Source organism: Triplophysa dalaica, chromosome 19 (assembly GCF_015846415.1).
Source record: "Triplophysa dalaica isolate WHDGS20190420 chromosome 19, ASM1584641v1, whole genome shotgun sequence".
Lineage (NCBI taxonomy): Eukaryota > Metazoa > Chordata > Actinopteri > Cypriniformes > Nemacheilidae > Triplophysa > Triplophysa dalaica.
In genome coordinates, this window is record NC_079560.1 from 9725001 (window position 1) to 9738341 (window position 13341).

General features: G+C 40.0%; 1 protein-coding gene across 1 annotated transcript in view; it reads right to left on the minus strand.

The window, feature by feature from the left end:
* arhgap32b (Rho GTPase activating protein 32b) overlaps positions 1-13341 on the minus strand; it is a 71331-nt gene that overhangs the window by 17852 nt on the left and 40138 nt on the right. Inside the window, 7 exon segments of the mRNA XM_056730879.1 lie at positions 115-165; positions 1617-1698; positions 3480-3557; positions 3648-3770; positions 3971-4063; positions 6659-6796; positions 9412-9498. Of these exon segments, the coding sequence (XP_056586857.1) occupies positions 115-165; positions 1617-1698; positions 3480-3557; positions 3648-3770; positions 3971-4063; positions 6659-6796; positions 9412-9498 (652 nt within the window).

The window sequence follows — 13341 nt, forward strand, 5'->3', positions numbered from 1 at the left end:
TTCACAAAAGAAGTAAGGTTCTGCAACTATGAAACTTATGACATGTCCTGTTTTTGGATGAACTATTCCTCTATTCCTAAGTAAAGAGGCGTTGGGGAGTATACCAGCACGCACAGGGTGGGAACAGACTCCAGGAGGCCGGCCGCAGACCAGAGCAGGGGGACGCTGGGGGAAGCAGAGTCAAATAATGCATTACACATGCATGCAATAAGTGCAAAGCAATGCAACATACATTAAAAATACATACCACAGGCAGGTCAGTAGGTGTGCAAGCATGAAAAAAGGCTAAACCAAAGCAAAATGTTTGTGAAATGATCATTCTGAAATAAAGACTTGCTGTCTAGAGTTGCCGTAAATAGTGTAATAATCATTGTTGATCTTTTGTGCTGATTGCACAGTGCCATGTCAACACATCCCTGTGATAAAACTACTTCTGCAAGATGCCGAACACTCACCGTAAGCAAGCTCTGAGACCCCCACCCACCCCAAGCCCGCATGCTGATTGGTCCGATGAGTCATGATGATTCACCCTTCTGTGGGTGCCAATACGCATGGATTTGACACACAAGACGGCCAAAACCAAACAGAAATGTCTGTAGGTGATAGATAGATCTCCGGAGGGTTTGGCTAGCTGGTTACGTCAAAGCGCTGATGTAAACTGACCTCTCATGAAAGGCTCAGTTCAATCCACACGGTCCATGGCCACTCCAAACATGACTAAATGTATTACATGTGTTGAGAACGTAAGAACTAGAAACACTCCATTTCATACGGCTGTTAAACAAGTTGGTTTTGTTTGACTTTTCAGCACTCGGCCTGAAAGACGTTTCCTCATACTTCTGTAAATAGAGGAAATAAACACGTACCACACTGTACCATGATGTGCATTAAAAATACACAAGCAAACCCTCACCGACACACCAAAAAGAGTGAAACAAGGAAAAGAAAACAACTGCACAAGATTAAATTGTTTAATGGAAGTGATAAATGAAGTCACAGAGCATCTGTGGGATAAGGGAGGGGTTTAGAGAAAGTGAAAGAGATGTAGAAAGACATGTAGGTTTGGTAAGAACCATACATTTTCCAAACAGTGTGTCGAAGAATGTGCTTTGAGATCTGAGAAACCTGCATGTCTTGCCCCCATTTGTTAAAATCCGAAATGACACTTCCTGAAAAAGCAGCTGAAAAATATTGTGTCATTCTTAAGCTTGACAGGCTCTAAAACATCAAATAGCAGCTTGTAGTCATCTTCTCATAATGGCTTGAGAATCTGTGATTCATGCACAGGACCCAGAGGCTCCGGTAAGCATCTGTCCTAGCTAATTCAAGTGTAAACGCACCCCACAGACTCTCTCCCCTCTCTCTCTCCAATGTGATTCATATCCCACACTAGAAAATTCGGCATCTTCTAAAAGGCCCAACAGCCTCAGGAGAAAGCGTCTGACTCTGAATAACAAGCATGACCTTGCATTTATATTCCTCACGTTTGTCGGGTTGGTTTTTGTTTACAGAACCTTGCAGCAGAAGTGAGCTTTTACGGGATGGTTAATACACACGTGAGCAGTGGCACCAATGAGCTGCCCCAGCAGGATTTGAGGTTGTGTGTGTTGTGGTACCTGGTTTTGGCACAGAGTTGGTGACCGACTGCGGGACCTTGTCGTTTATCAGCTCCACGCACTCGCTGGGAAAGAACCCCACCTGAGGAGAACAGAGAAGGTCTGAAAAGCTCCCAGAGAGAAAAATGCCAAGGCTTCATCATAACATTCTCCATTCTGCACTTCCCATTACATCCAGGAAGAAATGAAGTAAACATTCTAATCATTAATGCAGTGTCATAGAAACAAACACACATGTGTTGAAAAACCTGCCTGGGTCAATATGCTAAATTGTTTCTTTACAATACATATCAAAAGGAAGGGGGCTAAACTAAACTGTGAAAAAGTAATACAAATCAAAATTAAACTGATGACTTCTGATGAACAATCATATGTCACAACACCTGTTAGAGAATTGGGATACTGTTGTTTAGTCACAGCTAGGGCTTTCTTAAAATGCAAGGGAATCTAGATCAATTTATAGTCATGTTTAAAGCCGACAGAGCAACAAAATTTATATTTTGAAAAGCTGCCACTCACGCTGCTGTTATGGTTTAATGCTGCATATTTTATGATGTTAAAACTTACACCATGTCTACACCGGACGTAATACTACATTTACAATAATAGTACATTTCGTGCACACTGGATGTGGCATGGCACGATGCAACAATCCCATTTAAACAAGCCGTGTGTCGTGTCGCGGCGGTCGCAAGCTTATAATTTTTCTTTTGATAAGTTTCATGGCCATGTTTTATACTTTGCCATATAAAAGATGCCTGTGTCATTTCCGGGAAAGCTAAAAACCTTTATAAAATATTAACATATTAGGTTTTTACAAACTTCAAGGTTCACCAAACTTGTAAAATGACAGACAGAAATACTCAATTATGATACAAAGGTTAGCAGTTTCACACAGCAATATGAACCGATATCCAAATGCACACACTTGTTTTAAAAGCCAAGTTTGATTTTACTCATTTTAATGTGTAGAACGATCATAGATGAATTATAAATTAAACAAGATCAGTACAAGAGTTTGGTTTGACATGTCCTTATGTTATCTAATGCATGCCATGAGCTTATCTTGTTGAAAACATTAACCAAATATATTGCTATAACCTTCAGTATGTCAACAATCACAGACCTATTAACAAAAACCCTCCTGACTCCCTTAACACTCCTGTTTGAACCTTCTCAATATGATAGCTGGAACAACTTTGAGCTTGTCTTTTTATCTGGACAGAAGCTAGCTACCCGACCCAGCTGCGGCCTGCCAAAGTTCAGCATCTGCCTGCTCCCAATGGGTCCACCACACATCTGCCACCATGATCAAGTCTCAATACACTTTCACTCTAACAGACTCAATGGAGACAAACTACCACTAAAAATGCAAAATACGCCACAGTACTGAATATAAACAGGGCTAATAAAAGAGCAATCCTGCGCATATGCTTGTGGGGAAATAATAGACCAGTTTGCCCATTTGGAAAGATTATCCAGAATGTGTGCACCAAACTTTTGGAAATTAAACAGTTACCCATAACTGCTCATTGCAATTACATTTTTCCACATGTGAAACATATTTTCCAAACATACTGACAATTGCATCACTTTTAGTGCTAATAGGACCAATCACAAAACTGTTTTTGACACTTTTTAGGGAGGTGGCGACCTAAATATTAAAGAAATGCAGCCAGTGGCATTAAACCCTTATAATGAAATCTTACAGATTTTGAGTAGCTGGTTCAATCCTATCATGGGAGAATTACTCTGATCCCTTTTAATCAATGGCAAAATACATCAGTGCGTTGCCCCAGTGGGACCCAACCTGCCGTTTCAAACCTGTCATAAAATGAAAAGGCTAAATGAAACGGAACAAACCTGAAAACCATGTTTTCCTCTCCACCAGGTGGTGTCCTCTTTGGGTGGCATGTCTATCACTGAAACAATATCCCCGACCTGTGAAAGGGATATACATTAATAAAGCACTTCATGCAATAGTCTTTACTAGTACAGCAGCATATTATGTGTTCATTTCAGCCCTGTTACCTCAAATGATAGCTCATCAGCTGCCTGTGCAATATAGCGTTTGATCACGTGGGCCGCTGCAATAGCTGGAACATTGATAGACGATTCCTCATGTACTAGCAAGTGATTCCCTTTGTTGTCAACCTGCAGAGAGAAATGTAATTCGCTCAAAATATGGCACTCTAAATACAATATTGAATGTTTTATAAACATTATAAACATTTATAAACACACCATCATCTTTGCAAAAGATGCAACAGAGACGCAAAGAAAGACATTTCAGAGCTCTCAATAAGCACTTTTTGCTAAAATGACATCATAATGACAGAGCATCATATCAGTACCTCCATCCATGTGAGGGCCGGCCCACAGTTGATCTTGTTATCAGCAATTGCTGACAGACGGGAGAGGTAAGCCATCAGCATCTGGGAAACTGTCTGTTTGCAGAAGAAAAGTGAGAAAGGAACGGTTAAAAGAGCGTGATAACTTACAGGGGAGTAATTCTATAAATGCAGACCATGTCTTACAGGCCTATAAGCTCTTCAACATAAAAGAACGAATGACTTTTGCGCTTTCTCATTATGAAATGGTAGGGTAGATGTAAGGAATGCAGCATTTGGCTCCCTAACAAAAAGTTGGTCAACTTGTTTATACTGCATACTTAGGTCAGTTAAAGGGATAGTTCACCCAAAAAAGAAAATTCTGCCAACATTTACAGTCTCACCCTCATGTCAAATCAGTTTGATGCTATTTCTTCTTCGAAACACAAAAGAAGATATTTTGAAGAATGTTGGTAACCGAACAATGGCGGCACCCATTGGTTTACAATAGAAGTGAATGGGTAGCGCCGTTGTTCGTTTACCAACATTGTTCAGAATTAAACAGAATAACCAACCCACATTGAAATGTCACTGCTTGAAAAATTTACATCACATACCTGCACTATAAACATCAAAACCCCCTGTGTACCATCAAGCAGCAGTTTCACATTCAGTGTGGCAGACAAATTTCCTGACAGTGGAAACTTGTCACAGTGCGCTTGGTTAGGAGACAGTGTGTGTGCTGAAGTGAATGACTTTAAAAGCGATACAGCTGCACTTTCAATTATAAATGAGGTGAAAAATAAATACACCTGGCTCTAACACCAAGTCCTATGGTGAGGTTGTGAGATGGATTGGTTTCATTATTAATCAAACTCATCTTTGACCGATTTAAAACGTTCAAAACTTTTCTCCAAATTTGAACAGCAATACTAACAGAACATACTAAGAATACAGCAAACAATCCCTCCTGGTACAATAAAGGGGATATGACCTCATCAGCCAAACGCTTAAGTTCCCTGTAGGTTCCAAAAATGTAGATGACATCAATTATACCGGTGGTTTCAAACTAGGGCTGTCAATCATGATTAATCACATCCAGAATAAAAATTTGTGTTTACATAATATGTCTGTGTACTGTGCATATGCATTTTGTATTCTTAAACACATGCATACATTTACAAGTATACCCATTTAGGAAATGTATACATTTATTCATATCAACCAATAATAAAATAATGTATGAATGTTTATTAATTTGTATATTTTATTAAATATATCAATGTGTATGTTTTTATAAATACAAAATGAATATGCACAGTACACAGATATATTTTATGTAAACATAAACTTTTATTCTGGATTCAATTAATTGCGATTAATTGTTTGACAAACCTACTTCAAACTTGAAAATGCTGAAAAAAGATTTAAAGCTTTTTATGCCGGATTAGAATTGTAGCCTTCAGAGCTAATTGAGGCATAGTCGCTCTATAAAAAATCAAAAAAGTGTCTCGGATTTTTACTAGCTAAAACACATCCTGGGTAGACCTACTTTATTTCCTCTAAATGTCATAATGTGAGCATATCTATAATCCATTACAATACATTATAATTTAAACGCAAACAAGGCAGGTCAAAACACAGTTGTTTTATCTCAAAGTATCTTTCTCCATCATGCAGAGATGCTAAAATGAGCAGAGCACACCCTTATTATTATACTAAAATATTTACACTAATGTGTAAAGTGACCATATACTTTTAATTGGTTATGCATTAGCATAATAATGTGTCTTTTAGGTGAATGGTTGGCAGCGAACACAGATAAAGGGAGGAGCTAGAAATGTAAAAGTGCCAATGAAAGCCCATGAGAGGCAGTTAAATCCATGGGCCAAAGAGCACTGGTGGGATCTGTTCCAGCGGGATCTGTTCCAGCAGAAACTGTCCCAGGATCCACCCTCTCGTCAATTCCTTTTCCAAACATATGCTGGCACAGACTCACCATAATGTTAAAGCGAAGCCAAATTGGCAGTAAAGGAAGCATAATTAGGTCAAAAAAGACTATACGGACAGCTGGGACATCTACGTGTGTTCGGTACAAGATCAGTGAACCTTTTAGTTTTGGGTGCACATTCGACATCACTTCCGCTACAATTATCTTCAACAAGACTCCCCTACTATCTCACTTTAATACTTGTAATATGCGTAAAACTGGAGAGGCGGCACAATCCACAAGGTGAAATATGACCTTCAGCTGTTTTTCTATATAGGGAGGCTCAAAGTACCCAATTACACATGACACTATTGTGGGAGCTTCCACTTAACATCTCAAAAAGACTTCCATTACTGCAGAACATAATGGGCTGCATTATCAACCACTCAAACTTTAAAGCAGATCAGTTAAGCTATGAAAATATGCCACAGTTCAAGCACACTCATCGGTGAAACAAATGTCAGGAGATACCGAACTCAGCCGGGAAAGGCTTTCCAAGCACATAAACACCACAGGGATATCCATTCGAACGTCTCACAGTATAGGCCATTGGGTGCTGTTAACGGAGCACTCACAAATCTCACAGATGACTAGAATTGCTATAAGAGGGGCATCTTTCTAGGTAAGCACCATGAAAAGGTCTGGCCGTTCTACTTTTCCAGCCAAAAGCCCAAAATGGCTCATTGGCTCCAGGGGAGCACTAAAAGAGAAGCGGGTCGTACCTCTGCTCTCTCCCTCAGGCTGTCGAAGCGGGGCAGCTCAGGGAGCTGTGAGAAGCGCCGGTCATAGATGCAGAGATGGAGATGCTTATCCAGGACTCGGAAATCTTCATAGCTCCGCCTCACGATCCAGCTACGTCCCTGTGGGGCGGTAAGAGAGGGTTGTAGCTCAAAAGCTAAACAAATAGGCCTTGTGGCATGTTTATGTTTGGTCTCAGTCTCTCACTGGTAGAGTGCAGGGTAAATTTAAGGGCATAGTTTCTGGCCAAAGCTCAATGGGCCAATAGACTACGATGACCACATTCAACCAGCAAGCTAGTGTGTTTTTGGTCCTGGAAAAATAAATATTTCAAGTGGTGAGAAGTATAAGCACAGAGAGGAGAAACAGTGAACACAAAACAAAAATTTGTAAAGATTTTGAACTAAATTTGCATTTTCTAAAGAAAAAACAGCAAATCAGTTTTGGCAAATAACATAATCATGCAAACCTAATTTTTTAGAATGATAAATTCACTTCATGTAGCATTTATTAGAATGACAATATCGGGCAGATTTTAAAGGAATAGTTCACACAAAAATGGAAATTCTTTCATCATTTACTCAACTTCAGTAAATATGTAGAGTCATTTCAAAGCTGCTTGACTATCTTTCTTATGCAGAACACATAAGATATTTTGAAAAAATGTTGGTAACCAAACAACACTGAACAATATTGACTTCCATTGTATGAACACAAAGCCATCTTAATGTTCTAAAAATGTCTTCTGTGTTCTGCAAGGGAAAGAAAGTCATACAGGTTTGGAAAGACATGAGGGTGAATAAACGATGACAGAGCTTTTCTTTTTTTGTGTGAACTATCCCTTTAAATTAAATAATTTATTTAATTTATTTAAATTAAATACCTTTTTGTTTATAAATGCTACATTTCTTTCTGTTTTATCTGTACATGCTTTTCAGATAGCATGAATACAAGTTGTATACAGAACTGTTTGAAATTAATAAATAGCAAAAAAAGGACATTTAACATTTGTATGAGGCCAGTCTATGTATGTGGAGAATTTGCATGTCATGAGGTTGTTTTGGATCCCATTTTTCCAACATCGCATCGGAAAGATATTGTGTTTATTGTTGAGAAAACAACACTAAGCATAAGCAGCTGAGTTCTGGATTTTATCAGCTAATACAAAATAAAAGATGGAATGTGGCATGACCGGCTTGAAAATACAATTGTCTTCAAGAGCACATTTTTATTAATACATTTTGGAGATTCTGATCTATATCAACTTACAACAATTTAATAAACATTTTATCATTTACAATGCAATGACTGATAAAACCTTATCTGTTTTATATATTCCTGTTTGTTCTGTAACAATATTGTCATAAACTAGACAGACAATGAATCTGTTCCTCAGTAGTCAGACAGACATACACGTTATCAAAGTCCACATTATCAGTTAACATATATTGGGAAAAGCTGGTTTATGATGTTATTACTCCGAACCTACGAAACCAAAACTTTATAATTGATCATTTTATTCATGCTGATCGGTGTTCTACTTCAAACCGACTTCTATTCTACAGTAGGACCAGTGAAGCACAACAACTCAAATCAGTCTGTACATGAGCGCCTCTTAAACATCGCTAAATATCTCCCAGCAGGTTTGTTCACACAGTCTGAGCCTGCAGTGCTCTAATCTAAATGAAATGCACTACATTATTGACTGACAAGAGGATGCGCTTCAGATAGGATCATCGCTGGCTGTGTGAATCACCTGAACATTCCCAATGCAAAGATGTTGAAGAATATGAATGTAACGTAGTGGTGATAGGATTCTTGAGGAGCAGTGTGGGAATGAATTGGATGTGTTTACGTCCTCTTCACAGGTTCTCATGGGAGGCTGCAGGTTCCCTCCACCCCAGTGCCTCTGTGGCTGCCCTGTATAAAGCATCAATCAACCTGACAGCTTCGTGCTGCCTGATTCAGGAACAGGGTGTGCTGGTGCAGACCTGCACCTACAGTCCACGAGGGGCATGATCTTATATGATATCCCCTTTAACCAACCAGATCACTTGGCTGAAGTAGACGTGACGGCATGTTCCAAAGTTTTCCAGAAGGTTTTTATATGCATCTAGTATGCACGTCACCTGTTCTACTATAGGCTTTTGTCAATTTACGATACTAGTCCTTTTAAAAAACTATTTTGTCTTTTCTCTTTCAGAATGGCTTTTGACTCTGAAAGCCACAGTCCATATTCAGAGTAATGGAAAACCTCAACGCTTTTGATTTGGCCTAAACACATTCCCCTCTGAGTCAGAGCCAGTAAGAAAAGACTTCAAAAACAGCACTCTGCAGAGCCTGGTGTACAAGTGCAGCCATAGGGAAAACAAACACAGCAAACAGTCAATCTGCTTCCATTGCATTTCATAGAGCACTGAGACGGTGTTTGTTTGGAGAAACTGTAATGAGAGTGAAACTGAAGGGCTCTTTCCTGTGTGTCTGATCCCTCTCTTGTCATATGGTTCCTGGCCAGATCTGCATCCACAGCTGTTAAATGTTTTTCCTTCATAAACACACAGGAGCAGCTCTGCGGATTTGGATCTACTCGCACTTCAGGACAGAATGAGGTTTCCACACACAAACCCAGATATATTTTCGACTTCGTTTTCCTGTGCTCAAATCAAGTTCACAAACAGCTGCTCTAACTTTTCCAGACGTCTGACAACCAAATCAACTTTTAAGCAGCGTGTCCTACCTGACAGTAGATCTGCACCAGATACACAGGTTCTTTTGATTCCAGGCCATTCCGTGTCAGTTCGCACTGTTCATCTGCGAGGGTCAGCTGTTAAAAAAAATATTTGGAGAGAAAGATGCATCAACAGTCAAAACCACCAACAAGTTTCATCTTTTAGTGTCAGCTGCAGGCTGATGTTAACACAAGGCATCTATCACAAGGTTTGGAGAATCAAATGTGTTACATGATTTTTCACCAGCTGAGCATATAGCCTGCATATTGTGAATAATAAATGATGATAAAGTTCAACAATGCAATGCAGTGATGGCAGGGGCACAAAGAGGAAGCTCTTCAAGTCAAATTGTTGTTTTATCTTTGCATAAAAAGGAGAGACAGGGAGAGAAACATCATTATTATTCTATCACGGCCTTTAATGGATAATTCACGGTGACACTGCGCGAGATTTATCACCTTACTTGAAAACTGTTCAGGAATGCAAAACCACTTTCGATCAATTCTAAAGCCCAGATCAGATTATAATTTTATAAATGGCACATTATTAATAAATGAACTTTCATGAATAAATAAATAAAGATGAATGATGATGCAATTCTAGTATGGACAGAAAGATAGGAAAATGACAGACAAAAGGATCTGCTTTGTAACTAAATTAAACAACAAACAGATCACAAACAAATACACTATACTACATTCGTATGTATTAACACAAATGCTACCAATTACATCATCTTCACACGCTGACTCCATGGACACAGTGTGTGTGAAAGCCTCACTGTTTTGTGTTGTTTGACTGACACATTCATGCTGTGATTCATTTTGATCGTAGTGTGAGATGGGTGATTCACACCAGAAATGACCTCAGTAACACACACAACACTTGCATTTAAAACAGAGAAAAAATCTTTGTCTTGCCAAGAACAAAAGGCAAAGACTGGCATGTGCTGCTAGACTCGGGCTTCACTAAATATCACTGCATGGAAAACATTAAAGATTAACAAAACAAGCCACACACAAACAGAAAACGTATCTGAACAGCCATTCGGACTCCAGTTGATATAAAAAGCATTCATCTTGAAGAGCATCCATACAGGTGGATCCATTGATACCTGAACAATTGACTAAATTTTCCCTTGAGATCAATCAAGTATCTGTCCATCTCTATCCTGAGCTAAACAGCTTGAGTGAAGGAGCCTGATAGTTGCAGCACTCAAACAAACAACTTGGTGAGGAAAAGTCTATCGGTAGATGACGTTTGCATGGTAGGTCTGGGCCAGTTCCCCCAAAAATGAAAATTCTGGCATAATTTACTCACCCTCTTGTCATTTCAAACCTCTATTATGTTAGTTCTGCTGCAGAACACAAAAGAAGATATTTTGAAGAATTGAAATCGAACATTGCCGGCATTTATTTACTTCTATGTATGGACAAGTCAAACAGGTTAGAAATTACAAAAAAGTGATTAAAGAAAAGAATCACTTAAAGAGCAAATAATGATAAATGTTCCTCTCAAACGCTGTTTGTCCTTGTAGTAATGAGCTATTTCTAAAGACCAATTTTACCAAGCGATAGTGGGTGGAATTACAGAAAACAGCATTTGCCAACAAGGTTGGCTATCTGCACGAGTGTAAACAGAGACGGCCAAGATTTGAAATCCATTTGGCACAATGTTTGCATGTTAGGTCGGTAGGTCCGTCACTGTTGTCAGGAACTCATTACAGTGAGAAATGTGATCTTGTAGCAAGCATTCCCAACTACTTTTTAGTGTCGTTCACAAAAGGTAAATCAAAAAATATTTTAAACCCAGCTTACACCAGCAATTGGTTTTGTAAATCTAAAATCTTAAAATACAACCACAATCCAGCGCTTCTCCTCAACACTGTTTTGCTCGTCTATCTAAAGTAATCAACCACAAAGTCACAACTTACAATTGTTCCTTTAAACGACAGAAACCATGTGAGCCCTAAAACCTGCAGTCAGTTCTCACCTATGCATGTACCGCAGGGTTAATTACACTGCCGGGGTCAGAAAGCCGCCGGTAGGTTGTATTCCTGTCACGGTGAGTGAAAGCGCCACAGCAGGGTTACACAGAACTGCGACGTTTTAAATATCCGCCACAGTGAGACTGAGTGAAACTTAAGATGTCTTTACAACACCACATGAAGGCCTTACTGAGCTCAAGTCTGAGACTTGTTCCACAGTCTCCTCTCTTCATTCCACATCCTTACAAGCAAAAAGTGAAACCTAATGCTGTTGGAAGCAAAGGAACAAATCACTGGCTTGCTAATGCAGGGCTATTTGAGAAGAGTGGGAAGAGATTAGAGAGAGGCACAAACCAGGTGTACATAGAAGTTTGCAGCAAGCTTCAGTATATGCTATGAGGTCTATACGCCGGTGCAGCTCTTCGGAAAACACAGAGTAACGTGAGAACTAATGACCCAGTTATTCACGGTAGTTGAATACCAACTCAGTGAAACGTGCCAGGGTATCTAAAGTCAGAAAAACAAGGTATTCCAACACAAGTGCCAGGAAAATTCAGCTGGGTTCCAGACCTAAATGGTTAGAGGAAACATACTTTACCAATGACCACAGAGGCACATGGGACACAGAAGCATTCGTGCATGAATGCATGGTGAAATCCTTTGCGGAGCTGATTCTTGGCGGGCCAAAGCATTAAAGTCTATTGTTTGACTGAGGAGAGGTCCCTTATGGAAAGCCTCTATGCTTTATGGGATCCTTCAGCTAATCATTCATACACAGCGACAGGCATGAAACACATTAAAACACAGGAGTACTCATGAGGCACGGATCTCCCCACAAGAACAGTTAGAGAAACCTATTTAGTGGCGCAAACCTCCAGAGCACAAAACTGCTCTGAGCTCAAATAAAAATCATTAGGTCAACAGCCCTACCGAGACCTGAAGATATAAAGTCTTTAAGAGTAAATAAAAAGCATATTAGATAAAAGGTAGAGATATGGGTAGAAGCGGAACATAAAACAAGTGAGAGAGAGAACAAGCGAGACTTACAGAGGCACAACATACCGTCTGTGTTGACTAGCGCAGCATCTTTTGTTCACCCTGAGATACCGGGTGCACGCTGGAAGCTCAAAGAAGAAGCCGTACTTCCAAACATTCAAGCTTTATCGCCATTCAGTCGGTATGTGTGAGAAACAGTGGGAATTGGACACTGGAGGATTTTGTCCAGTGCAAATCCACCCGGCAGAACACAGATGTCATTTGAGTTTCCCACCTCCCCCAGAGCACCGTCCCGGCTGAGTTGTTGTAAAGCACACGGATTGAGGTTCCCGTGAACAGAGCAGGGTGAATGCTGGCAGGCTTTTTGCAGTATTCCAATTTTCCAAAGCTTCTACGATTTCTGCACTTTGTTTTCCTAATTTTCTAAATGCGCTGGTATGTCTGTCTTTCTCACTCAGTGTTATTTCTCTGCCACTTCCTCTACATCAAAGTACACTTCCAGTTTGCTGTCCAAAAATGAAATCAAAGGAACAGAAGAAGATGAAACAAGCAGTTCTTCCTTTGCACCAATCTGGAGTGGCGTCACTTCACCACATGTACACGTTTTCATCCTCGGACTCTAACGCACTCCCCACTGTTACCAACCCCCAGCACCTCCCCCCAGCTCGCTGTCAATGGTACAGTCCCCGGGACAAAGCACAGGACCAGCGAGTCAAAAGAAACAGTGGGAAGTGTTGGGGAGTGGGGGTTGCCCTTGTAGGAGCACAGATCGGTTCTCCAGCATGTGCACTTCGCTCTTCTTAAGATCCCCTGGGAGCAACGAGGTCCAGAGAGAGAGGAACAGAGTGACAGAGAAAAATGTTAGTCCTGCAGTGAGAAGGTCTGCAGAACCCTTTATGAATGACAAAAGGCACTTCGGGCAGCATTGTCTACAAATCACACAATTGCAGTAACA